This window comes from Myotis myotis, unplaced genomic scaffold (assembly GCF_014108235.1).
Source record: "Myotis myotis isolate mMyoMyo1 unplaced genomic scaffold, mMyoMyo1.p scaffold_m19_p_18, whole genome shotgun sequence".
Lineage (NCBI taxonomy): Eukaryota > Metazoa > Chordata > Mammalia > Chiroptera > Vespertilionidae > Myotis > Myotis myotis.
In genome coordinates, this window is record NW_023416322.1 from 35,514,137 (window position 1) to 35,539,765 (window position 25,629).

Here is a 25,629-nt window from a genome sequence, read left to right on the forward strand (position 1 = left end):
AGCTCAATGAGGACGGGGACTTTGTCTCTGTCATTGTTCTGTGTTATTTGTAGTGCCAAGTATAGTTCCTTACACATAGCTACTCAGTAAATAATCACTGTAATTTTGGCAAATCATTAGGAGTTGAATGCCTGTCTGTTAAGCTTCAGAACCTTTCTTCTTTAAGGACCACAAAGGAAGTATTTCTTAATGAAATTACACAAGAGGCTCTTCCTCATCTCAGTGCAAAATTGGCAACCTAACTATACAGTTATTCATTAACTTTAGCTATACTGCTGAGGGTGTGGTTCTGAGAAAAGGAACTGAAAGTCTTCAGCAGATCTCCCAGGACTGGATGGTAAGCTCTTCAGAGCAGTCCCACATATCTGAGCACCTGTTTTTGAAGAAAGTTGGTGGGAAAGGCTCTAAGGACTCTGTCCCATTAGGGAACTTCACAAGAGATAAACACACCTGCTCACTTACCAGTGTTTCTGACTTCCCGCTGAACTGAAAATTGCTTGTTTGGTGGAAAAACAAAACTTGGCAGCAAATCTCTAAAATGAAGACCCCCAAAACCTTTGAGGAGCAAACAGAATGCATCATGGACTTTCTACTCACGGACTTATTAGGCGTACCTTCAAAGGTGACTAACCGGGACCTATGTGGTGAAGGTGAACTTGAAACAGATTCAGGTAAGGCTCCTGGCCTGCAGTGGTGATTGCAGGGCCATAGGAGAATGGAAGTATGTTTTCTTATTTCCATTTAAGTTTCAATAGGCAAACTCTAAGCTTTCAGCAATACCTGCATCTTTATTTTTGTTAATATATTTTTATTGATTTCAGAGAGGAAGGGAGGGAGAGAGAGCGAAACAACAACGATGAGAGAGAATCATGGGCCAGCTGCCTCCTGCACGCCCCCTACTGGACATGTGCCCTGACTGGGAATTGCACCGTGACCTCCTGGTTCATAGGTTGCTGCTCAACCACTGAGCCAGCCTGCTGGGCAATAACTGCATCTTCATGGAAGGGAAATGGATTCTCAGTGAAGGGAGACTTTCTGACTGTTGGTGTGGACAGAACATTGAAGATGTTCTTGGGAGAAAATGATGCCCAAATTGTTTAAAATTCTGGAGAACTTTCTTCAATGCTCGGATTCCAAGGACTTGCCCTCCCCTCAAACACTGTGACAAATGTGATTGTGGACTGTGCTGCTCTGTTTTAGGAGAGGCTTGCTCTTTTGACGTGGCCATCATTGCTGGTCGCCTTCGGATGTTGGGGGACGAGTTCAACGGAGAACTGGAAGCTTCTGCCAGAAGTGTCATTGCAGAAACCGTTCGGGGACAGGTCACCTTCCTGCTGTTTTCTATTTACTGCTTTTTTCCTATTTCAGACACCCTTTTCTTACTACTCCAGGAGTGTGACCAGAAATGTTCTGTGAGAGATTTGAGGACTTATATTTATCCAAGAGGATACAGCATGAATTTCCGATGGCCAATTCTTTAGGAGTTAAGCAAAGGCTAAGTGGTATTGAGATGAAAAGCTTTGGGCATAGGCTGGTCAGCCTTCACATTGTTAATACTGTTTTGTTTTTTGGTGTTTTTTGTTTTTTGGTTTTTTTTTTGTCAAAGCTGTGCTTGGTGGCATAGAGCATATATAAAGCACTTTATTCTTTTATGCACCTGCTTTAATGCTTCTTTTTTTGGATGTGGGCACCTTTTTTTCCCCAGCAGTGACATTACATTAGGAAGGATGGGCAGTGGACAAGTTTGATGCAATGAAGGATAATGGTACAGGAGCCCACTAGGGTGTATCTAGCTCTTCAACAGAATACTGATTACTGACAGAAGCACTTGGGCTCTGTATTGGATATAAAGATGGACCATAGACAATATTCTATAATGTTGCTGATTGACATCAGTAGTGATGGTTAATATAAATTCTTCACTTACCATGTGTCAGGGGATTTTGTAAATGCTTTACACTTATTATCTCATGTAAGCCTTACATCACTTTATGAGGTATTATAGAAACTTGTTCAAAGCACAACCTCTCCCCATCTGCATGTAACACTATGAGAGCAAACACCTAACCCATTTTGTTCACTGCAGTATTTACACAATCTAGAACAGTGCCTGATACATAATAGGTCCTCAGAAAGTATTTTCTGGCTTGATACCCATTTAAGCAGAAAGGAAACTGAGAACTAGGGAAAAAATTAATTGGGTTACACAGTAAGTAACTTCTTTTTTCTTTTCTTTTTTAAAATTTATTTTTCCATTACAGTTTACATTCAATATTATTTTGTAATATATTCAGGTGTATAGCATGGTGATTAGACAATTATATACTTTACAAAATGTTCCCCTCAGTATTTCCACCAGCCACCTGGCATCATAGATAGTTATTACAATATTATTGACTATATTCCCTATGCTGTACTTTACATCCCTAAGCAATAATTATTGATGTTAGGATTTGAACCCAGACAGATCCCAACACCATTATGCTATATTCTTCCTACTGAACATAGTGTGAGGAGTATACCTACTATTCATTCAGGCAGGACTAGCTTTATTACTCTTAGTTGCTCATACTGATGCTTTCCTCAGTAGCTGAGAGCTGAATCTACTTTTAATTTTTTAATTTTAAGATTGTTTTGAAACAGCCTCAAACTCACAGAAAAGTTGCTTGTATTATACAAAGAATTTCCCTCTTAAATCATTTGAGAGTAAATAGCCAACATGATATTCCATCACCCCCTAATCCTTTTATTTTCCTTGAAGCAAGGGCATTCTCTTATATAATCACAATCTAACCATCAAAACCAGGAAATTATCATGGATACGTTTTCATCTCATCCTAAGATTCCATTCAAATTTTGCCAGTTGTCCTAATGATGTCATTAATAGCAGAAAGACATAGGCCAGATTCACAGATATTGCATTAAGTTGTTATGACCTTTTAGTCTTCTTCAATCTGTGATAGCTTCTTAGTCTTTCACTGATTTTTGTGACCTTGAGATTGAAGGTTATGGTTCATTTATTCTGTAGAATGTCCCTTAACTTGGGTGTGGTTGACATTTTCTCTTGAATAGATTTAGGGTATGTACCTTTGGAAAATCATAGAAGTGTTGCTGTGTTGTTGTCATTCTATTAAGTGGCACTGATTTCAATTGGTCCCATTACTGGTGGTAAATTGAATCACTCCCAATGGTGTCTGCAAGGCTTCTCCACTGTGAAGTTACTCTTTTCACCTTTGTAATTAATTGTTTTACAGGGCAGAACTTTGAAACCATGTACAAATCCCATATCTCATCAAAATTTCAATCTATTAATTTATTTTTTACATCAACATAGATTTATGAATTCCTACTTTATTCAGTGGGTTATAATCTGTTACTGTCATTGTTTATTTGAATGCTAACCTTATCCAGCTCTGGCCAGTGGGAGTCCTTTCAATCTGGACTATTTCTTTTTGGCATGTCCTTGTCATTTTCTGAGTACTTCCTTAATTTCTATCAGAAGATCTGTATTTTCTCATCTTTATCCGGAAGTCAGCCACTCTCCAGGGAGCTCTGGTTCCTTTTTATGGAAAACAATATTTGGATATCAAGATCTAGCTACCCTTAGGTGGATGCCCTTCTCAGTTTGTTTGGGCTCTGACGCCCTGCTCTGATGGCCATGCCCCCTCCCTCTACACCACATTGCAATAGATCTTGCTTGGCCCTACCTAATGGTTTTGTGTTTTGTGTTTTTATTAATCCTCACCCAAGAATATTTTTCCATTTATTTTTAGAGAGTGGAAGGGAGAGGGAAAGACAGGAAGAAACATGGATGTGAGAGAGACACATCCATTGGTTGCCTCCTGCATGCACCCCAACTAGGGCCAGGGAACCTGCAACCAAGGTACATGCCCTTGACCAGAATCAAACCCGGGACCCTTCAGTCCGCAGGCTGACACTCTATCCACTGAGCCAAACCAGTTAGGCCTACCTAATGGCTTTTGGACCAAATTTTTTTGGGAAGACTACTCTTTTTTTTTTTTCTTACTTTGTAACTTCCCAGACTTCAATCGTTCAAACAATATGACCAGCTGTACTATCATGTACTTAATAATTTTCTTTCAAAGCATTTGTCTCTCTTTCAATTATTTGATTTATCCTATGCAATAATATCTGAAGTCATGGGTTTGATGAGCTACTTCTGGTTTTTCTAAAAGTCATTACAATAAATAAAATACTAAAATGAGAAAAGCCTATCCTTTACTCCCTAACATTACTTTAGATACAACCAGTGGACATTGGCTGCTCTCTGGAGAACACTTGCTTTACTAGATTCTGTACCTGCAGACTCCTGTACTTTTTAGTGAAACTCCACTGATATAGCCTATGTTTCTCCCCAGGGAGGAGCTGTCCTTCAGAACACAGTAAAATCTCTCAGCAAGGCCTGGTGTGCTCAGAATTCCAGCTTAGCTTATGAGAGAGCCTTTTTGGCAGTTTCAGTGAAACTGCTTGAATGTGTGATCCGCCTAGCTCCAGAAATGGCAAGACAGGTGGCGACCCCCATGACAGATATGATCAATGGGAATGGTGCCATCCGGGAGTTCATCCAGGGCCAGGGAGGTTGGGTAAGTATGTTGGGGCCCCTGGCTTAGCTAGCCATTTGCTCCTAATACCTGGGACTCCAATTTATGATTCTTTCTGTAAGTTGGAAACCAAGCAGGAAAATGGCTCCCTACTTTGCTAAAAATGCCAGGATTGCTTTTGCCATGGAAAAGGGGAGCATTCAGAAGCCCAGCCTGTGGATGTTGGACTCCAGAGTCACGCTGCCTAAAACATTGACTGCTAACTATATAATGCAGATCTCCACTCCCTACACATCTGTAAAGTATATTGGTTGAGTTCTAGTCTCGGCCTGGCTTCCCTCTGTTAGCTGGTACATTAGGGGTGTCTGCTGGGCCGGTAACTATACAAGGCGTTCTCAGCCCAGTCTTAGTCATCATCAGACCATCTGCTCTCAGAGACCACCCCCTTCACGGCAGGGTCAGCAGAAGTCCCAGCAAGAGCTGCATTCCCTGGTGGAACCTCAGATCACTCCTGCTTTCCTCAGGAAGCCCCTGATGAGCATCCCTGTGACAGGTGGCTGTTCCTTGTCCTTTCTAGGAAAATCTGGAGAGCTGAAGAAGAGGGAGAGCTCCTTCCCAGCCTGGACATCGCTTCCTCTCTGACTATCAGGTGACTGATTTCTGGCAATTACAACAGAAACGACCAAATCAAAAATCACTTTCTTTTGGACACAACTGAACTTAGTTGGATAATTTATTTCCTATCAATAAAGTTGGGAGGAGCTTCGAGAGGTCCACAGAGATTTTGTATTTCTGTTTTGATGGGAGTTTTAATGAGGTTCTGTTGAAGCAAAGACCTCCAGACACAAAGCGGTGCCTTGTTAGCAGTGGAATTCCAGGACAGGCTTTTGCTGGAGTTATTTGGGGGAGGAGGGAGCACACAGTAAACTATTCCTTCAGATTTAGCTCTATCTTGGGTGAGAATCTTGTCCACTAATTTTGCAGCCAAGGGAGATTTTTGGTTGGGAAATCTTGTTAGTTTAAGTTGAGGATTTTCTTTTAAATTCATAGTCTCAGTTTCATGTTAATTTCATCTGAGCGGGATTATTTTATGCATTTTCAAGGTTGGAAGTGAAACTAGAAGTTTGCCCTTCTATTAGAAAGGTCAAAGAAAGATAAAACAGTTGCTGCATTTTTTCTGCCACAGAATGCAGGAAGTGCCGGCCCACATCCAGGACAGGAGGGCCATCCACCTTAGATGCAGCTAGCTGCGTGCCACATTGACTTTCAAAGTGAGGCACGTGCCGCTTGTGGACCTTACACATTGCTGATTCCCAGGTCCCATCCTAGAGATTCTGCTCCTGTAAAGGGCGGGGGTGGGGGGCGGGGGGGGGGGGCAGTCGGAGCCTACGTTCCTACCTTTTAACCAGCTCTCCAGGTGATTTGATGTACAGATGAAGTTTAAGAACTGTCACTTTAGAGCCAGGGTTGGCAAACTGTAGCCCACAGGCCCATCCAGCCTGCTGCTTTTTTTTTTTGCTTTTTTTTGTAAATAAAGTTTTATTGGAATGCGGCTACACTCACTTGTTTACGTACTATCTATGACTGTTTTAGCATGGCTATGGCAGAGTTGAGTAGTTATGGCAGACACCCTATGGCCCCTTAAAGCTTAAAATATATATACTCTTGGCCATTTAAGTTTGTAGACCCCTGCCACAAAGCTAAATGAACATTTATCATTGAGAAATTTAAACCCTGTTGCATCAGGATAATTCCTGGCAAACACAAGTGTAAGTGGGCTAACTCTTTTTCCAGAATTTAGTTTGAGTGTTTAGTTCTTACATGGTCTACACTTTCTCCAGGACTTTTTGCAAATTAGAGCATTTTGTGACTCCTGACTTGTCCAGAAAAGGTATACATTCCCATGACCCACCACAAGAGAGTGGAGGTAATTGGAAGCAAAGCATATGGTTTTTATATATCAGAATAGTCCTTAATAATCTCATAGATTAGCAGGCAATCATCAAGTACATAGACTTCATCCAAAAGCTGTGAAACCAGGTTAGCTACCTACATGTCAGGAAGGAAAACATTGCTATATCTATTTTTGAAGAGGTGTTAATGTCTTTGGCTAAAGTTTACAGAGCTAACCACATCCCCTCTCTTCAGCCAGCCAGCAATCTATATAGAAATAAAGACACAGCCCTACAAACATATTCTGACTTTTTCAAAGTAGGCTATTTCCTCTATTCTTAGATAAATCACAATAGGTTAGTAAACTAGAAATAAGATTTCATGTTTCTCTTTAATAGAAATTAGCGCTTTTTTTTGCTTCCAATTGAAGATACTTGATGTATTCCTTTGTCCCTTATATTACTATAAACTCAACATGGTAAGTTTTGTGGTTTTTGACCTCTTAAACGAAGTCACTGCTTTCACTTAGACTAATGTTCTTCTGATCATGAAATAAGATTCTTCTGTCTATGCATTTGAACTAATTCTTAGCAAGTGCAACTTCAATTAAATGATATAGAACCAGGACAGATTGGTGGTTGCCAGGGGCAGCAGATGGGGGTTTGGGAGCTATTGGTGAAGGGGGTCAAAAGGTACAAACTTCCAGTTATGAGATGAAATAGTTCCAGGGATCTAATGGACAGCATGGTGACTATATTACATATTTGAAAGTTGCTAAGAGAGTAGATTTTTAAAGTTCTTACAAACAAACAAAAAATTTTGACTATGTGAGGTGATGGATGTGTTAACTAACCTTATTGTGGTGAGCATTTCACTATATATACAAATATATCAAATCGTTACATTGTATACCTTAAATTTATACAATTTTCTTTTCTCTGGAATCAATAAAAATATTTTTTTAAAAATTAGCCCAGCTGGCATGGCTCAGTGGTTGAGCATTGACCTATGAACCAGGAGGTCATGATTTGATTCCTGGTCAGGGCACATAGCCAGGTTGCAAGCTCAAACCCCACAGTATAGAGCATGCAGGAGGTAGCTGATCAATGATTCTCTCTCATCAATGATATTTCTCTCTCTCTCCCTCTCCCCGCCTCTCTGAAATCAATAAAAATATATTAAAAAAAGAAAAGAAAGGAATGCATTCAGGTCATCTGATTTTCACAATTTAATTTCACCATAGATTGATCATGGTGAAATTAAGTAAGTAATCCAATCCCTTTGTACTTTAGTTCCCACATTTAAAATAGAGATGATTTGGTAACTGATTCATAGGATTCTTGTGAGGGGTAAATGAAGCAGGGCACTCTGTAAAGGGGTTAACCCAGTGCCTGGGCTATTGAGAGCACTGCCTAAACAGTCCGGAGCCCCTGTGCCTTGAAGTTCCTGAAGTTCTAGCTCAACTTTTTTCTCTTCATTAACTCTGTTTTTCACAAAGGCAAGCCAACAGTCTATGGTTTTACCTTTCACCTTGATGTGGGTGATTTTTAAGTCTGACTGCAATTTTTCCAACATCCATATCCACAAACTCTCATTCTTTATTTCTGTACATCCTTCATATTCCCATACTCTTCCTGATTGCCATCCAGCTGGCTCAAAACCTCCGTCAGTTTTCCCTTCTCCCTCTCCCCAGCTCTACTCACCCAACAGGCCTTTCTCATGTATTCCTTCCATTTTGTTCTGATTCTTCCTATATGAGTTTATTAACACCCGCCTGGGCTATTGGTAAAGCCTTCTAGTTAAGCTTTCAGCAATCCTCCTGTCCCAGGCTTGTCCCATTCCAGTCTGTCCTATACACAGCCTGCCACTGGATTGACCAAAGCTGTAGTCCCTTTGTCCATGGTTTTATCCATTTTAGATATGCTATAATTCATTTTGAAATTATATATACCATTGAAGGAGATAATGAGACTTACAAAACTTTACCAGAAGGGAGCATTTATTTTTAAAAAATCAAGAAACTTTAACAAACAACAAGTGCTGGTGAGGATATGGAGAAAAAGGAACCCTAATACACTGCTGGTGGGAATGCATCCTGACACTATGGAAGTCAGTGTGGAATCTCCTCAAGAAATTAAAAATGGAACTGTCATTTGACCCAGTGATACCAATTCTAGAAATATATCCTAAGAAACCTGAAACACCAATTAGAAAGAACATATGCACACCTATGTTCATAGTATCACAACTTACAATAGCGAAGATCTGGAAACAGCCCAAGTACCCATCAGTAGACAAGTGGATAAAAAAGCTGTGGTACATCTACACCATGGAATTTTATGCAGCAATCAAAAAGAAGGATTTCTTACCCTTTGAGACAGCCTGGAGGGACCTGGAGAATATTATGCTAAGCGAAATAAACCAGTCCAAGAAAGACAAGTATCACATGATCTCACCCATATGTGGAAACGGATGAACAAATTAGATCCAGAGACATAGAAACATGGAACAGACTGAGGAATCTCAGAGGGGAGGCGGGGTGGGTGGAAAGATTAACCAAAGAACTTGTATGCATATATATGCATAATCCTGGACACAGACAATAGTGTGGTGAAGGCGGGGGGCGGGGGTGGGCTAGATGGGGTCAATGGGGGGGGGGGGAGAGCAGGACATATGTCATATTTTCAACAATAAAGATTTTTCAAAAATCAAGAAACGTTTCCCCAAAGCATTGCTTTGATTGCCATTCTCTTAAAACCTTTCATCAGAGCTTTGATTAGATTAGATATGTTCATTATCTTGACTGTGGTGATGGTTTCATGGTGCATACGCACACCAACACTTACCACATTGCATACTTTGAAATGTATGGGTTATTGTATGTCAGTAATACCTCAATAAAGTTGTTAAAAAGTATCCTCCAGCGGTTTTCCACTACCCATCAAATAAAGCACAACTTTTCAGCCTGGGTCAAATTTCCTCCCGGGTCTGGCCTCAGCTGCCCTTTTAGGCTTATCACTCCAGACTCCTGCACATAACCAATACTCCAGTGAAACAGCCACTCACTACGCTATCTGCCTCCCGCTGTCCTCTGTGTTTTGTATTGCTTTCTCTCAGGCTCTGTAGACAACTTGAAGACCCAACTCAAATGTCACTTCCCCCATGAGGTTAGCCAGATAACCCGAACAAGAAGTGATCTTTGCCTTCTCAAAATTTTGTTTGTACCACGTCTATGGTCTTATCACAAATGCTCTTAAATTACAGTTATTTGTGTACTTACCTTCCTTACTAGAGTAAAGGATCCTCGAATGAAAATAATTTGTTGAACACTTCTGCAGCACCCCTCTTCCCATTCTCTTGCACGTGTGTGGATCTCATAATGAATGAATGATCATCAAACGAAAGATGAGACTTCAAGTTTGATTATAGTTTTAATAAGATGCCAACCAAGCCTCACCAAGTATCTCAAACCTCTATTTTTTTTAAAAAAGGTAAATTATTTCTGTTGCAACTTACTGGTTGACCTTTGCCTCCTGAGGATTGTATTTGTGAAACCAAAGGCAGAGTATGAGTCCCTGAGTGGTGTGTGTGGGAAACTATGAAGTTGACAGCAGCTGAACTGACACGCTTGAAGAGTCTCAGAATGCTGTAGTGATGAGAAGCAGGTTGGAAGATGGGCAGGGCACCTCCCTGCTGTGGATGATGTGAGAACATGAGCAAAAGGCTTCAGCAGAGGTGCTTTAGAAACCTCTTCTGTTTCTCTTTACAAAAGAAGAAAGGAAGGCTAGTCTGGAAATAAAGGAGGTCAATTTTTTTTTTTTTTCTGTCCATTGCAGCGCTTCGGGGCTGGACTGTGTGTCTCATTAGTAGCTCCATTCCTTTTGTCATAATAGCCCTGCTGCCTGAGCAGCCACATTCAGGTAGGGCCTCTTTGCCAGGTTCCTGGACCGCCCTCTGCTCCCAGCACAGCGAAAGTGCCCAGCCAGGGACCAGCACAGACTGTGCCAGGCAAGAGGCTTGGAGTAGCTGATGCAGCGAGTGACCAAGTCAGCGGGGGCCTCTCACCAAAGCCTAAGCACATCCCTGTATGCAGCACACTTCACCCAATAGACTGCTTTTAGGTAGGTTCAAGATCGCGTTAAGCCCTATGGGTTATGCAAATGCATAGAAGATACTATCATTGCCTCTGATAAACTCAAAGCTATAGGGGGCGCTTTGTGTGTTTTCTTTTGAATGAACTCTTAAATAAACTGGTGGGAGACAAAGAGCATGTGAAGAAACTGAAAATTTCTGAATATAAATATAAAGATTTATACCAAAAGGATCCAGGCTAAGAGAAAGTCACAGTGAGATGGAGTTAGGGACAGGCTTTTTTAAGAGTAACTAGGTTTTATGGCTTTCTTTTTCATCTTGGTGAAAATTAGGGGGAAAGGTGAGAGGCAGCAGCAGAGCCAGGTCTATGGGTGATGTGGTTGGATAGGCAAGTGGGGACACTTGATGGGGAGGGGCTTGTGACGAGCTGAGGAATCCGGACTTATTCCCATAGACTATCAGTCAGTACTTTGGTTCTTCAGCCTTAAAGTGGAGTTTTCAGAACGTTCACCCAGCCTTGGTTACTAGTAGATACTAGAGTGGGAAATGTATAGACATGGAGGTCGCTGGGAGCTTATTGCTGTGGGAGTCCAGATGTGAAAAGGGAGTGGTGGTTAACCTGCGAATGGAAGAGGCAGCTTGCATCTAAAAGACATTGAGGAGAAAGGACCACTAGGCCTCAGTGACCAAGAGGATGTTTGCAAAGGACGGAGTGTTTCACAGAGAATACACACAGCCCATATCAAATCCATGACCCTGGGACGGAGGGGAAGTGGCTTCCCCCGGGTAAACCATGCCTCCTCATAGAGAGAGGAGGAGGTTCTCAGAAACCCATTGACTAGTTTACTAGTATCTTGTGCTCGTAATCTCCCCTGACATTCTCTTTGGTGAAAGTTTTGTTGTCATCTAATTCCCGACCTCGGTGACACTGCTATTTCCCCTTCAAGTGGCACACTCTCCTCTTGTGGGAACAGGTGACAGTGTCATGGGCACTCCTCTCTGTTGTCATCTTCCTGCTGAGCAAGCCTCAGAGCCACAGGAGGGAGCAGTCGCGTGTTCCTTTCTCAGCCTTCAGCTGCTCATTCACGGCTCACTTTCCACTGGCATTCACCCTGGATGGTTCTGATGAAGTGTTCATGCGCCTTTTACTGCATGGAATTGTTGTGTTCACTCAGGGCTTGTGCCACACTGGTTTAAATGTTTCATTGTAAATTCTGAAAAAAAAAATTTACCTGCCAATCTTTGCGGCATGAATTGTTTCCCCTCCCTGTTCTTGATCTTCCCACAAGATACAAATGAGTTACCAGAATCTTCATCATCCAAAAGCATTATGTGCCTGTTGCCCTCCAGTACCTGCAAAAGGAGGTGTGAAAAAGTAAGCAGTAGCTTAGATTCCTTCAAAATGAAACATCTTCTTTCTTGTCTCCTTCACTTTGGTGTTTGTTTGCTTGAGTGGTCTGCTCAGGAAATGACCTTTTAGCTAAGTGGGTTTTTGAGGTTTGGTTATTTCACGATTTTCTATACCTTTTGGTTTTAGAGTTGAACGGACTCCTAAGAATTGCTGCTTGCTTGAAAAAGATCTGCAGTTCTGCTAAGACACTGTTTTCAGATCCTTATATTTTGGGTAAAAGTCTATGGAGGGCATCTAAGCATGTTTTTCTTGCTTATACCTATCTCCATTTTATCCCTCCCTAAGAAGAGAAGAAAGTTAGAGATTGTTCTGAAATATGGACTTGAGGAAAATAGGTTTAAATTTCATTTTATTAGGTATCTTCTTGTTTATTAATAGCAAAGTTCCGGTTTTGATGGAAGTGAAGGCATTCTTAGTGGACAGATTATGAAACTGTATGTATCTCTTTTTGACCAAATACAGAAAAATCATTTTCCTTTTTGGATTATGCTTTGCTACTCTGCAAATAAGCAAGTTAGTTTGGAATATATTTATTTTTATCAGTAATTAAGTTCACATCTTTAGTTTCTGAGATGCTTTCTTAACTCTCTAAGGATGTTTTTTCACTGTATTCTGGCTTGTTCACTCTTGTATACCCAGCCCAACATGCAGTGCTCAGCATTTAGTAATACTCAATAAATTTATTGAACAAATTAATTGATTTTTGTGTGTGTTTTTCTAATTTAAAAAATTATGTAGTAATTTAAGAATACTTTTTAAAAGCATTTTTAATCCCAACACCTACACAATTGGTTCTTTTTTACATCTTTTAGTCTTCATTTAAACACGTACATAGTTTTACATAGTTTCAGTTATTGTGAACTTTAAATTTTGGCCTTTTAAAAATTTCCCCCTATTTCCAGGCTGGTTTGTCTCAGTGATTGAGCATCAACCCATGAACCAGGAGGTCACGGTCAGGGCACATGCCCAGATTTCGGGCTCAATTCCCAGTAGGGGGTGTGCAAGAGGCAGCCGATTGATAATTCACTCTCATCATCAATATTTCTATCTCTTCCTCTCTGAAATCAATAAAAAAAAATAATTTAAAATTGCCCCATATTTTATATGTTTTAAAATAGCCAAATTAAACAATGCATTACTTAGAGCAGCAAGAAATTCTCTTTTAATGCTAAAGGGGATAATTTGACAAATACTATCCTAGTCTCAACAAATACTGTTGAAGAATTATGGTTCATTTTAATTTATTGTGTGGATTGGGGTTGAAATTTTTTATTGGCGTCACATGATCTCTAAGCAGTATTCCTCAGCGACTGTTCCTTTCCTGTTGCAAGGCTCAGCAAAGTGGATCAAGCCTAATAGCGTTCAGAATCATGATTTCCTACGGAGACTGTGAATAATGCTGCAAAACAGAAAGCATTGCTAATAACTAGAGGAAGTCCTGACAGCACATTTGTGAATTTTCTTCAGGGTTATTTCAGACTAATTTTTAAAAATGTATTTTATTGATTTCAGAGAGGAAGGGAGAGGGAGAGATAGAAACATCAGTGATGAGAGAGAATCATTGATCGACTGCTGCCTCCACACCTCCTACTGGGGATCAGGCCAGCAACCCGGGCATATGCCCTTGACCAGAATCAAACCCAGGATCCTTCGGTCTGCAGGCCGACATTCTGTCCACTGAGCCAAACCGGCTAGGGCCAGACTAATTTTGTTACCACATTTATGGAACTTCTGTCCTCAGACAGATGACATGCTGCTTTTGGGTTGTTCTCTCGCTCAGTGAGACACTCTCGGGTAGGTTTGTACCCACTGAGGACACAATCGAGATGTGGGAAGTTTTTCTTAGAGCAGCCTGCCTGTCAGATGGGGTCAAGTGCCACACATAGAGTGTGACTTCCGAAAACAATGACCTTTTTTTTTTCCCCCAGAATATAAATGTCCTGGAAGTCAAGCTGTTGCCAGCAGGTAGTTGACTCGCTCTTTTCCTATTTCTTCCTAGTTCCCTTCATTACATATGGGGGATATTGTGACCAACTTCCTGTGCTCCTGGGTCCTATATAGACCAGGACTCTTGGTCTTTATATCCAGAGCTCAACTGAGGCTCAAAAAGTACTGGAGGCTCACGGAAGTCCTGAAATCCACAACACTTCCCTTAACGGAGGCCAGCTTCCCCAGCCCGGGGTGAGGCACCCGCTTTGTCAGGAGCAGCTGACTTTGTGAGAGGTTGAGGTCTGTATGGCAGACCTCAGAGTTCTGAATGGAAATGCCTTCTCGGTTAAACAGGAGTTTGCCATTGATCACACTGATGGGAAACTTTTAAAAAAAACTTCTCAACTCCAAATAGTGTCTGCCTCCCTTTCTGGGCCTAACAGAACTTTGCAAAGTTCATTCAGGACATGAAGAAACAGGTGTCAACAGGGCCTTTGTGCTCACTGGGGAGAAGGGGAGAGGCAAAATCTCTGGGTGAAAAGTGTAAATTCTGTCTTTTCAGTAGGAACAAAAAGAAGGTGAATTTCACTTAAGGGCGATGGGGTGCAACACGGGGCTGGGCTGAGCAGACCACACGTTAGGTTCTGGCTAGTGTCTTGTTTGTTAAAAACTTGAGTTGCAACCAGGTTCCTTCCTTGAGGAGGAAGGCGCTAGGGCCCTGGAGTGAGGTGATGGCTTTGTTGTGTGACCACAGAGGCTGGTTACGTACTAATTTCCTTTCAGGCTTGTGATGAAGTCAGTAAACCACAGCCTTCAGCATGCTCTGCTGGGTCTGTACCAGTGGCTTCCAGCCGGTGTCTCGGCCATGACTCGCGTTGGACATGCCCTCCCTTAACCCAGTTGTACATGATCTCTCTGGCCCTGCAGCATGGACGAAAGGGAAATTCTGCAGAGGCTCCTGGATGAGGCCCAGAGCAAGAAAATTAACAACGAGGAGTTTGCCAATGAATTTCTGGTGAGTCCGACGTGTGACACCCTCAGGGGAGTTACATAGACTACATAACTGACTCGGGTGGTCCAACTCTCCCAGACCAACTTGCTCTTGGGATAGGTGAATATCGGACCTCGCAGGAGGAGAGCAGAGGAAGTTAACCGAAGAGTTTGACTTCTCTGCGTTTTGGGTGTATTTTAATTATTCCCTCCAAAATACGGCTTTTAGTATTTTCTTTGCTAGTTCTTGGAGTCTGACTAGGAATCTACAGTCGACATACATCATTCCAGGTGTATAAATACTAATATTAATGGAGCATCTGGCATTCCCAGGTGTCTCTGTTGTAATGTGTGTTTCCAGTGGAGAACTCTCATTAAGAGGCGAGAGACCAAGATGAACATGGTCTCTCTTTTCATGGGACACTTTGTTAGCCTCCCCGGGGGATTTCCCTGGATGACAGGCTCTTCTAGACCATCCAAACTGCTGCTGCCACGTTTTCTAATTTTTCTTCTAAGACAAAAAAATACTAGAACATGTGTGTTTGCAATAACAGTGTTTCCTTCACCTTCTGCTCGGAGGGTGGGATGGCCAGGATGGAGAGCAGAGACAAGTGAGGGCTGTGGAAGAAGAATGAGCGTGAGGTAGCCTAGGCCCAGCGGGACTAGATTCCCCCAGGAGCCCCACATCTCTGAGGAGCTGTGGTTATTGATGCCATGGAGCCGGCAGGCCTCACTCATCCGTAACCCAGCACAGCAGAGACATGGGGTGTCTGATGGTGCTCAGCATGTATTTTGGGGTACTCCCAGCTGGTGTTTCAGAGCTATCACAACTTCAAACCTTAGCTCTTCGGCTGTGGAGAAGTGGGAAAAACAAGGGAACTGAAGTACAACATCTGAAATGAAATTGTAATTCTGTCTCCAACCAGATGAGCAATGATTTGACATGTTCCCTCAAGCCTCTGCTTTCCAACTTCTCAAGTGGGGAGAAGAATTCATGTCCTACCTATCCTCACCGGGTTGTTATGATTAAATATCAATAATAATCAAATGTGGCCATTCATTCAGTAATATTTATTGAGCACCTAGTATGTCCCAAGTTCAGTTCCAGGCACTGAGGATACAATAGTGAACAGAATAAAAATCTCTGACCTCATGGAGCGAACATTCTGGTACCAGATAGTAGATGGAAAAGTACTCTGTAAAGTCTCTAGTGATCAGATATTATGATTGAATTATAACATATTATAATAGAAATCCCTCTGTCACCTCTACTTGGATAATATTGCGTTGTCGTGAAATAAGTGCTCGAATTGCCACCTGCCAGGCCATCAGAGTCCCTCTGAGTAGGGAGGGAGGTTAGGGGGCCTATGTGTCTGCCCTGGACTGTGATTCCTGAGCCAAATTCACCCAATGCACAGAGGTAAAAAGCGAGCCAAGGGGGGCTAGCCTGTTTTACTTTGGTTGTGTTTTTAAAAAATAATATAGACTATATCCCTAATATTTCACCTTTTCTTAGCTCAGTCATTGTAACCTCTCACCAAATCAGGCAGTCACTTTACCTCCTATTTTCTCTGCCTCCAGCCTTGCTCCACCTTCAATCAATTTTCCGTTCAACACCCAAATGATCTTTTAATAATATAAATCTGGTCATTTTTTCCCTGCTTAGAAACCTTTTATAGATGGGTGTGTGTTTTTTTCAGCTGTTTAAAACTGTGAACTATAATGCCCACTTAGAAAAGTACATAAAATGTGTGTAAGTATAATTATAAAGCAACCACCACCCAGGTCAAGGACTAGAACATTGTCAGCCTCAGGAGACTTCTATGTATCCCTTCCCCATAGGGTTCCTCATCCCTCCTCACCCCCACCCCCACCCTGACCTGCCCTGCCCTAGGAATAACCACTACCCTGACTTTTACATTAATCACTTCCTTGCTTTTCTAGCTCCTGATTTAAGGACCTTGTTTTTGGGTGATTAAGTGGAACCTCACTATTCACTGACTCATGTCCTCCAGTGGAAAAACAAAGTCTTGTTTTCAGCCCCACCTAAAGGTTCAGCTGAGATACCAGAGAGACGAGCTTTGAGGGGTTGGGGGTTAGGGAATGGTGATGAGGCCAGATTGCTTGCTTGGACAAGGTAAATACGGCCATTAAATTGGGGCGGGGGGGGGGGGCATTCCACCTGATCATGTCCCACATCCCACCTTAATCTCTTAATGTATTCTTCCAGGATTTGGCGTTTCTGAGGTTAAGGACTGATTCTGTGACATAAGACCCCACTGGGTCCATGGCTTAGACTTTGTCCCCGCGACCCCTTGGCTGGCTCTCTCTGTGCAGAGCACGTAGCCCTGCTGTGGCCGGAAAAGCCAATACCATGCTGCTCAGGTCTGGTTCCCGGGGCCAAGACTAAATCCAGTAGCTTTTCTGTAGTTGAAACTGCCGCTGACCACCTTGTAAGGTTCTCAGGCAGCCATTCAAACAGTTACTGAGTGCTCACTGTGTGCAAAGCATCGTGCTGGAAGCTGGCGTGGCAGTGCGGTGCTCCTGCTTTGGTGACAATGTTTCCTAAGACACTGGAGGAAGTCTTAGCGAGGCAGACGTTAAACAACGGATTCCGCCATAAAATACTTAATTATAATTTGTTAGTCCTGGTGGGGTGTCAAGGAAGCATCACATTCATTATCTTATTTACTATACATTAAAAAAAAAACAATCCTATGATTTGATTATAATCTCTGAGTTACAGGCATGGAGACTGAGGCTGGAGAGGTTAAGTAATTGGTCTAAGCTCACTCAGTGTTCAGCCGTAGACATGAAATTTAACCTGGAGCTGTCATTCCAGAACCTGTGAAATTAGTATCTTGCTTCAACCTATAGATAACATTGAGTCCCTCAAAGGGCCTACCTGACTTGAGGGTAAGTTAGTATAGTTTCTCTACCAGTGTAACATAGTTTCTATATAGCAGAAACTGCAGTGTGCCGCCACACTATTGAAAATTTATTTTTAAATAAAGCCCCATTGTCGCTATTCTTATAAAATAATATCATTGTAAGTTAAAAGAAAATAAATTCATCATAGTATCAACATCCCAACAAATACAGTTTGGGGGTTTTTGTTTGTGTAGAAATTCTAGTTCTTATCCTTTTATATTATTGTAATTATAAGTATAAATGCAATTTATTATTCTTATTTTCGCTTAACATTACACCAATATTACCATGTTGATTAAAATCTGCATTTGTGACCTCTCACACAGCAGGGTATAATGAAAAAATAATCCTAATAATAGCTAATACTTCTGTACCTGTTATGGAAACTTTCTAAGTACTTACATAGCAACTCATTTAATCCATTGAGGAAGGCACTGTTATTATTTCCACTTTATAGACGAGGAAATGGAGACACAGCGAGGTTAATTGACTCACTCAGGGTCATGCAGCTAGCATGCGGTTGAAGTGAGTTTTGAGTTCAGGTCGTCTTGCTTTACCATCTGTACTTGTAACAACTTTGGAGTCGGATAAATTTGGTTTGAATTTAGGTTCTGCCTTTTGTCAGCTGAGTGACCTTGAACAAAGTAATAAAAAGTGAGAATAAATAATATTCACTTCGCAGAGCTGCTGAGAAGGTACTAGAATAAATATACAAAATTCCTGACACCTAGCAGGCACCCAAATAAGTAAATTACATCTCTACTGTTGGACATCTAGGCTGTTTCTAATTTTTCATGATTATTGATAATACTGCAGTAGCTATGTTTGTGCATGTGGGTTTTCCTTTCTTTTGGATTTGAGGCGAGAGCCCCCGAAGTGTTGTTACTAGGTCAAAGAATATTAGCATCTCACTGGTTAAGTATTGCCAAATGTATTTCCAAAAGAGATTTTTAAATTTGCAGTATCTGAATTTATCATCTTCTCTACCACCTTGCTAGTCTTAATTTAATAACTATAAAAAATAATATACATTTTTTACTGCTTACCATATATGAGGCAATCTAAGTGGTTTACCATATATAATCTCAATCACTACCCGTCCAAGAGGAAAATATCAGCTTTATTTTACCCATACAATGGCAAAGCCAGGATTTGAAATCTTGGTCTAAAACTTGAAAGTTTTCTAAGTATGAGCCTGTGGTCTTAACTCCCTACCCTCATCCACACTCCATTGATTCAAGTTTATCCACTGGTCTTAACTTAAAAATTGCAGCATCTATCACAGACACAGAAACGTGCTTCAAACACACATACACAACTTAACAGCTAGCAATAAAACAGGCACCCACATAAGCGCCACTAAGATCAAGAAGTAGAACATTGTCCACACCCCAGAAATCCCAGGGGTGTCTTTCCAGATCCTCACTGCCCCCAACTCCCACCAGACTGGTGGTCAACACTGTGCCGACATTGTTTTTGTTCTGTGTTGTCGCATGGCTTCAAGACCTATTTTTATATCACGCAACAATTAGACGTTCATCTTACCAGGTTTTGAACTTTATGTAAATGAAGTCATGTTGTTTCTTTTTATGCCTTTCTTCTCTCTCCTACATTATATTTATGAAATCCATCTTTGCATATAGCCGGGCCACTCAGGGCCAGGTCAGTCTCGCCCTCCTTTCCTGCAGCAGCCCTGTTTGCTGGGGTTAGAGGCCCACGCTCCTAATTCCCTTTGCTCACACTCACACGTTCTCAGTCCTGTGGGAGCCGAGGGAGAGATGATGCTGACCTGCAGTTGAAAGGCACTGAGGACCTACCTTGAGGAGCTCTGGAGACAGCCCAGCTCTGGTTCCCTTCTCCCAGCTAGCACAGGAGGACCGCGTTTCATTTCGCCCACTCCAAAATACAGCTTACGTGATGGCTTCTGCACAACAGTGCCGTCTTCGAAGCAAAGAGATTGTGGCCTTGTGCTTTTTTTCTTTCTTGTTCTCTTTTGAGAGTGAACTTAATTCATTTATCAGCAATTAATTGACTAATCAGTGAGAAGAACACACCAAGGATTCAGTCCTGATTTCTAGAATTTTATGGCGAGGACCTTAGTTCTGTTTTTCTATCTTGAAAGGAAAAGGGGGAGTAGAGCCCACAAACCAAATGAGTGTACTGTTAGCTTATCAGGCCCAGGAGGGATACTGGCCTCTTTTATTTTTTCTTTTCAATTTTAATGTTTGGGTTTTTTTCTCAATTACAGTAAACATTCAATATTATATTAGTGTCTGGTATACAGCGTAGTGCTTAGACATTTATATAACTTAGGAAGTGATCACCCCAATAAGTCTAGTACTGCCTGGCACCATACAAAACTATTACAGTATTATTGACTATATTCCCTATTCTGTATGGGCCTCTTTTATTTATTCTCTCAGCATCAGCATCTCTTCCCTTCATTTCGCTCATTGGTGCTGCCTCTAGAGAGCTCACATCCCCTACTTTGTAATTTGCAGAGAAATTTACCTCCCCCCTCTGACCTATCTTCTCCCCTGACCCCAACCTGCCTCCATGGCCCTGCTTTCTCTTTTAGACCCTTTTGCTCCCCACTCTCAGTTTCTCCTTTTCTAGTGAGGTGTATCAGTTCTTCTGTCCCAGTTCTTCTCAGTTGTGTTCACTCTTGGGGTGTTAGAGCCTGGGGGTCTGGTGGGGAGAAAAAGAAAATTAAAGAAAAGGAGGATTTCATAGTGGACTGAGCTCAAGGTAAGATATCTAGGGGTAAAAACCTTTCCCACTTTCCAAATTCTATAGGACTTTCCTCTGTGATGTTCCCCGAGTGTCTCACTTTGTCATCCAGCCTGATGACTCCAGGAGAATGAATGGAGTAGAGAGAAAAAGCCATCCTGTCCCACTGTTGAAGGTGGCAGTCAAGGCAGCGAAACAAGCATTGGTCACACACACGCACGCACACACACACACCCTTTATCTGTAACGCTAGAGGCCCGATGCATGAAAATTCGTGCAAGAGTAGGCCTTCCTTCCCCCAGCTGCCGACACTGGCTTCCCTCCAGCACCTGGGACCCGGGCTGGCTTCCCTCAGGCCACCCACAGGCACCCGGGGCTAGGGCTGGCCTCCCTCTGGCCCTGGCTTCATCAGGAAGGACATCTGGAATGGCGTCTGGTCTAATTAGCATATTACCCTTTTATTATTATAGATTTTACCAAATTAACTGAGGCATATCTTCTAAAAAGGGCTTTGCTTATGGCATTCTCCCTGGAAAGCACTCCATACGCAAGCAAAGCAAAACAAACAGATAAGACAATGTAACAAGGAGATGCACTAGGCTCAGTTCTGGAGGTTTCTAGAAGGAACAGTTCTGAGACTTGATATCTTTTCAGCAGCACTGGAGGCAATGGTAACCTGAAAATGATCATTCTGAAGGTGCACTCAAGCAAAGAGAGCTGAGAGTATAACGCGAGTGCAGATGTTTTAGAGTCACTCGTGTCTGTGGCCATGTCCTTAGTTAAATTCCTAAACTTGCATGCATCTTGGTGTAAAAATATGCAGGGTAGTTATTAGTTCAGTATCTTTTCTCCTAGTCCAATTCTGAAAAACCACAAGAATTCTGTGAGGGCTAAAAAAATTAATACTTGGCCGGGCTGGCATGGCTCAGTGGTTGAGCGTCCACCTATGAACCAGAAGGTCATAGTTCAATTCCCTATCAGAGCATTAAAGAAAAAAATTAATACTTGTCCTCCCACCTTCTAAGTTCTTCTGGCTGGTTTAACCTTTAAATTAACAGAGACACATTAACAGGAGAAAATCAAAGTTTAATACATGCGCATGGGGAATTCACATAGGCATGAAAATTCCAAAGACAGTGAGGCAACACTGGGTATATAAGACATTTTTGGACAAAGGTTAAAGGGAGGGAGAGGTTGGGGGACAAGGTATTAGATTTCAGAGGTAAGAATGTGCGATTTACAGGTAGTCAGAGAATAACACACATGGCAGGAAAATCCTTGCTAGGCAACTTAGAAACAATAGGACATAGAGGGTATCTAGCCAACAGGCCCCTGTCTGAAGCCCTCCATCTACCAGACTCAATTCAAATTAAGCTAAGGGGGACGTCCTCAGATCGCCCTTCCTGAAGCAGGTTGTTCTGAACCTTTTGGGCAGGCGAGGGGAGAGGGTCAAAGATTGTTTCTGAGTCTTGTTTATTAAGAAACAGCTTAAAAATCATTTTCCCTAAAAGGCAGCTTCAGGGTGACAAAACTTTGGCTCCCTTCAGGGTCCAAGTGGGGAGAATTTTAAGTACCTGGCTAAGGAGTATAGGCTTTTTCCTAGTAACAAGGGAGATTTACTGAGGTTGTTTTGAGCATGAGAGAGATAAAGAAAGCAATGCTTTAGTAATATTATTTTGGCATCATCATGCCTAATGGATTTCCATGGGGAAAGACAGAAAAGTGGGAGGATGAGTTAAAGAACAACTGTTAACAGTTCAACCTTGAAGGGAATGGGCCTGAATTTAGGTATGTACAGTGGGCATAGGAAGGAAGGTTGATGCAATATATTGCATAGAAAGAATCAGTTGAACTTGCTGACTGAATTAGAAGTGAGAATTTTGGGAAGGGGGAACCAAAGTGACTCTCAGCTTCTAGAGTATGGCTACTTGGGATAAAGACAGTGCCGTTGGCCCTGACCGGTTTGGCTCAGTGGATAGAGCGTCAGCCTGCGATTGAAGGGTCCCAGGTTCGATTCCAATCAAGGGCATGTACCTTGCTTGCGGGCACATCCCCAGTGGGCGGTGTGCAGGAGGCAGCTGATCGATGTTTCTCTCTTGTCGATGTTTCTAGCTCTCTATCCCTCTCCCTTCCTCTCTGTAAAAAATTTTTTTTTAAAAAAAGACAGTGCCGTTGGCATTAACAGTGGGAACAAACGATGATAACTTACCCAAGTGGAAATATCTAGGACATGGGTGGGATTGAAATTTAGCAATCTAATCTCAATATATAAATTTGAGACATTCAGTAGGGGTTGGGAGTATAATTCAATTTTGACCAGTTACATACAAATTTTAAAAACATTGGTATGCCTTCTATAAGAGTATATGATATTTCTGAGTATATGTATATAGTGAGAGAAGAGCAGAAAGTTGAGGACTTAACTTGGGAATTTTGGATAATTCACAATTAAAAGATGGAAATGGACAGAGAGCCAGTAAGAGTGAGAAATAGGAAGGGGAAGTCATTTAAGAAAGAGGAAAACCAAAATAATGTCGACTAATAAGATCCGAAGGAGGAGGAAATTTCAAGAGGGAAGTTAAGAGAATGAAAACTGAGCAAACCCTGAGGGATCTGACCATAGGAAGTAATTCATGATCTTCATGTGACCAAGTATTAGTGGGCAAATAATAACTATTTTCTGTAATTCAACCAATATTTATTAGCTATCACAGATGTTTTCCCCTTATCTTTCTCAGATTGAGCAAGGGTTCCCAAAAGTCAGGTCTATTAAAGGCGGTTTTGTCACTGGACCAGTTCTGTGTTGGGGGCTGTCCCTGCCCCCGCAGAGTCTGGGACCTCCAGGCTCTTGACTCACATAGGAAATAATTCAGAACGAGTCCAAGCGAGAGTAAAAGCAAGTTTTATTCAGGGCAAGAAAAAGAGACCAGGCCTTAGGCTCCTGGAGACAGGATCAGAGGTTGAGCTGCCTGCTGCCCTTCTGGTTGCAAGTCTCACAGGACGCCACTGTGAAAGCAGCTAAAGCACACTTCCAAGTGGACGTGGGCGACTTATGTAAGTTGCGTGCCGGATTAGTCAATTCTTGGGATTTTCTGTATTTCCAAGGGTGGGTTGTTTCTAAACTTTGTGTTGCCAAACTCTGACTCAGTCTTCTGATTGGGGGGTGAGGGCGTGTGTGTGTGTCTTATTCCTAATATGGTTCATTCCAGAAGTGTCATGACATTGCTCCCCATTGTGTCCGTTTTCATGATCAGATGGTACTATGACCTCTGGGTTGTTCTCTGGTCTATTTTTCTTCCATCTTGGATTGATCAGGTTTTAGCCAGTCCTTGTTGCTGTTGACTTCTGTGGCCAGGAGTTTCCTGCAATTAACTATTTCCCTTTGATCATGTGTTGGGGTGTGGACTCTGGTGAGAGGACTTCCTCATTCTACTTGTTTGGAGTTTTCCCTAACTTCTTTCTATCCTGCCTGCTTCTTTGAATGACAGGGTGTTAAACAAAATTTGGTGCAAGGTTGTTTTATAAGAAGGTTCTAAAGAAGAACCATCATTTCCTCTGACCTGAAATTTGGGTCTATAATATAATATTGGCAAATGGGAATAATTTTAAGGAGTTACTTCACTATCTTACAGACTGTTATTCAATCATATTGTGCTAACCCCAGACTGACCCAGATCATAGTCTACTAACAGAATATGGTACTATTTAAAGGTCATCGTTTAGTTGATGGGGTGGGCTTGAAGTTTGGATCCTATATATATATAAAAAGACTGCTTTTGGGACTGAATCTTTGAAATTTAGCTAGGTCTAGAGAGATTTTATTCAGCTTAAGCTCCATTTCTACTTAAAATACCCTGTAGTAGCTGTAAAGAAAGTAAATTAAACTTATAACAACTGACCTTTCGGGTGGTGCCCAAAGTTTGTTTTCAGAAGATGTTCATTAGTTAAATATTCACCAGTTTCACCTCTAAGTTTTAGCTATTTGTGGCTCAACTGAAGTAAGTGTGATCATTTCACTTCTCCAAATGTTACTGAACTCTCCATCTGTATGCCCTGGGGCTCTGTCACGAGTGGATTCAGCCCTAGCGGATGCTAAAAGGGCCGAAATGGAATGTTTGGGTAGTGGAGAAGGAAAGTGTGGGGACTAGAAAAAATTTTAATACTTCCACCTTCTAAGTTCTTATAGGCTGGGCTAATAACCAAATTAACAAAGACAGACTAACAGGAGAAAATCAAAGTTTAATACATGCGCATGAGGCATTCACACAGGCATGGTAATTCCAGGAAAATTCCAAAAACAGTGAGGCAGCATTGGGTATAAGGCATTTTTGAGCAAATGAGAAAGTGGGAGGGGGAACTGGGTATTAGATTTCAGAAGTGAGAATGGGCGATTTACAGGTATTCGGCAGGAACTAGGCAACTCAGAAACCACAGGACACCGGGACCTACCTCCCTTGAAGCCCTCTATATATCATATTTAATTCAAATTGGGCTAAAAGGGACATCCTAAGATTTCCTTCCTGAAGCAAGTTTCTCTGTCTGAATCTCTTGGGTGGGAAAGGGAGGAGGGTCAAAGTTTCTTTCTGAGTCTTGTTTCTTAAGAAACAGCTTCAAATTAATATCCCAAAAGGCAGCATCAGGGTGGTGAAACTTTGGTTCCTTCAAAAGCTCTCTAGAGACAGCTCCTCACCTATTTTCTCTGGGAAGATTTCATTGTTGGAATTTTATTACAGAAGCTGAAAAGACTCGCCACCAAGTATAAGGCAGACAAAACCTATCCCTCAACTGTGGCTGAGAGGCCCAAGAATATCAAGAAAAACAGATATAAGGATATCTTGCCCTGTAAGTTTCATTTCTCCCTATGGACTTCTACCTTCCCCCCAATTCAATGATCCCTATCTCTTTTCACCCATTGCTTGCTGTTCTTAGTCCTGGAACATGGCTTTGCCAATGTAGTTTGTACTATTTATGACTACAAAAGAATATGCATTCATTCACTCATTCACTCACTCACTCTTCAGACCACCATTCACAGTGTTAGTCCCTGACTTACACAAAGGCCTCTGATTAAGTCCCCTTAATGATTCTATA

General features: G+C 41.8%; 2 protein-coding genes across 8 annotated transcripts in view; both read left to right on the plus strand.

The window, feature by feature from the left end:
- Positions 1-330: 330 nt before the first annotated feature.
- On the plus strand, positions 331-25,349 carry BCL2L15 (BCL2 like 15). Of its 4 annotated transcripts, none has more exons than XR_004973266.1 (5): positions 513-671; positions 1,201-1,322; positions 4,380-4,604; positions 5,140-5,211; positions 25,272-25,349. XR_004973266.1 is itself a non-coding variant. In XM_036343184.1 (4 exons), exons 1-4 carry the CDS (start codon positions 539-541, stop codon positions 5,155-5,157), a joined length of 498 nt encoding a protein of 165 aa, XP_036199077.1. In that variant the 5' UTR covers positions 331-538; the 3' UTR covers positions 5,158-5,338. The 4 variants fall into 4 exon arrangements, 1 of the variants encoding a protein (XP_036199077.1); XR_004973267.1 differs by lacking the exon at positions 25,272-25,349 and adding an exon at positions 14,671-14,778; XR_004973268.1 differs by lacking the exon at positions 25,272-25,349 and adding an exon at positions 5,749-5,900.
- The window catches only part of PTPN22 (protein tyrosine phosphatase non-receptor type 22), a 41,473-nt gene continuing 30,611 nt past the window's right edge, over positions 14,768-25,629 (plus strand). For all 4 annotated transcript variants that reach the window (XM_036343179.1, XM_036343180.1, XM_036343181.1 and 1 more), the window contains exons 1-2: positions 14,768-14,902; positions 25,272-25,380. In XM_036343179.1, coding sequence (XP_036199072.1) covers positions 14,816-14,902; positions 25,272-25,380 — 196 coding nt within the window. In that variant the 5' untranslated portion in view covers positions 14,768-14,815. The remainder of the gene's footprint in view (positions 14,903-25,271; positions 25,381-25,629) is intronic.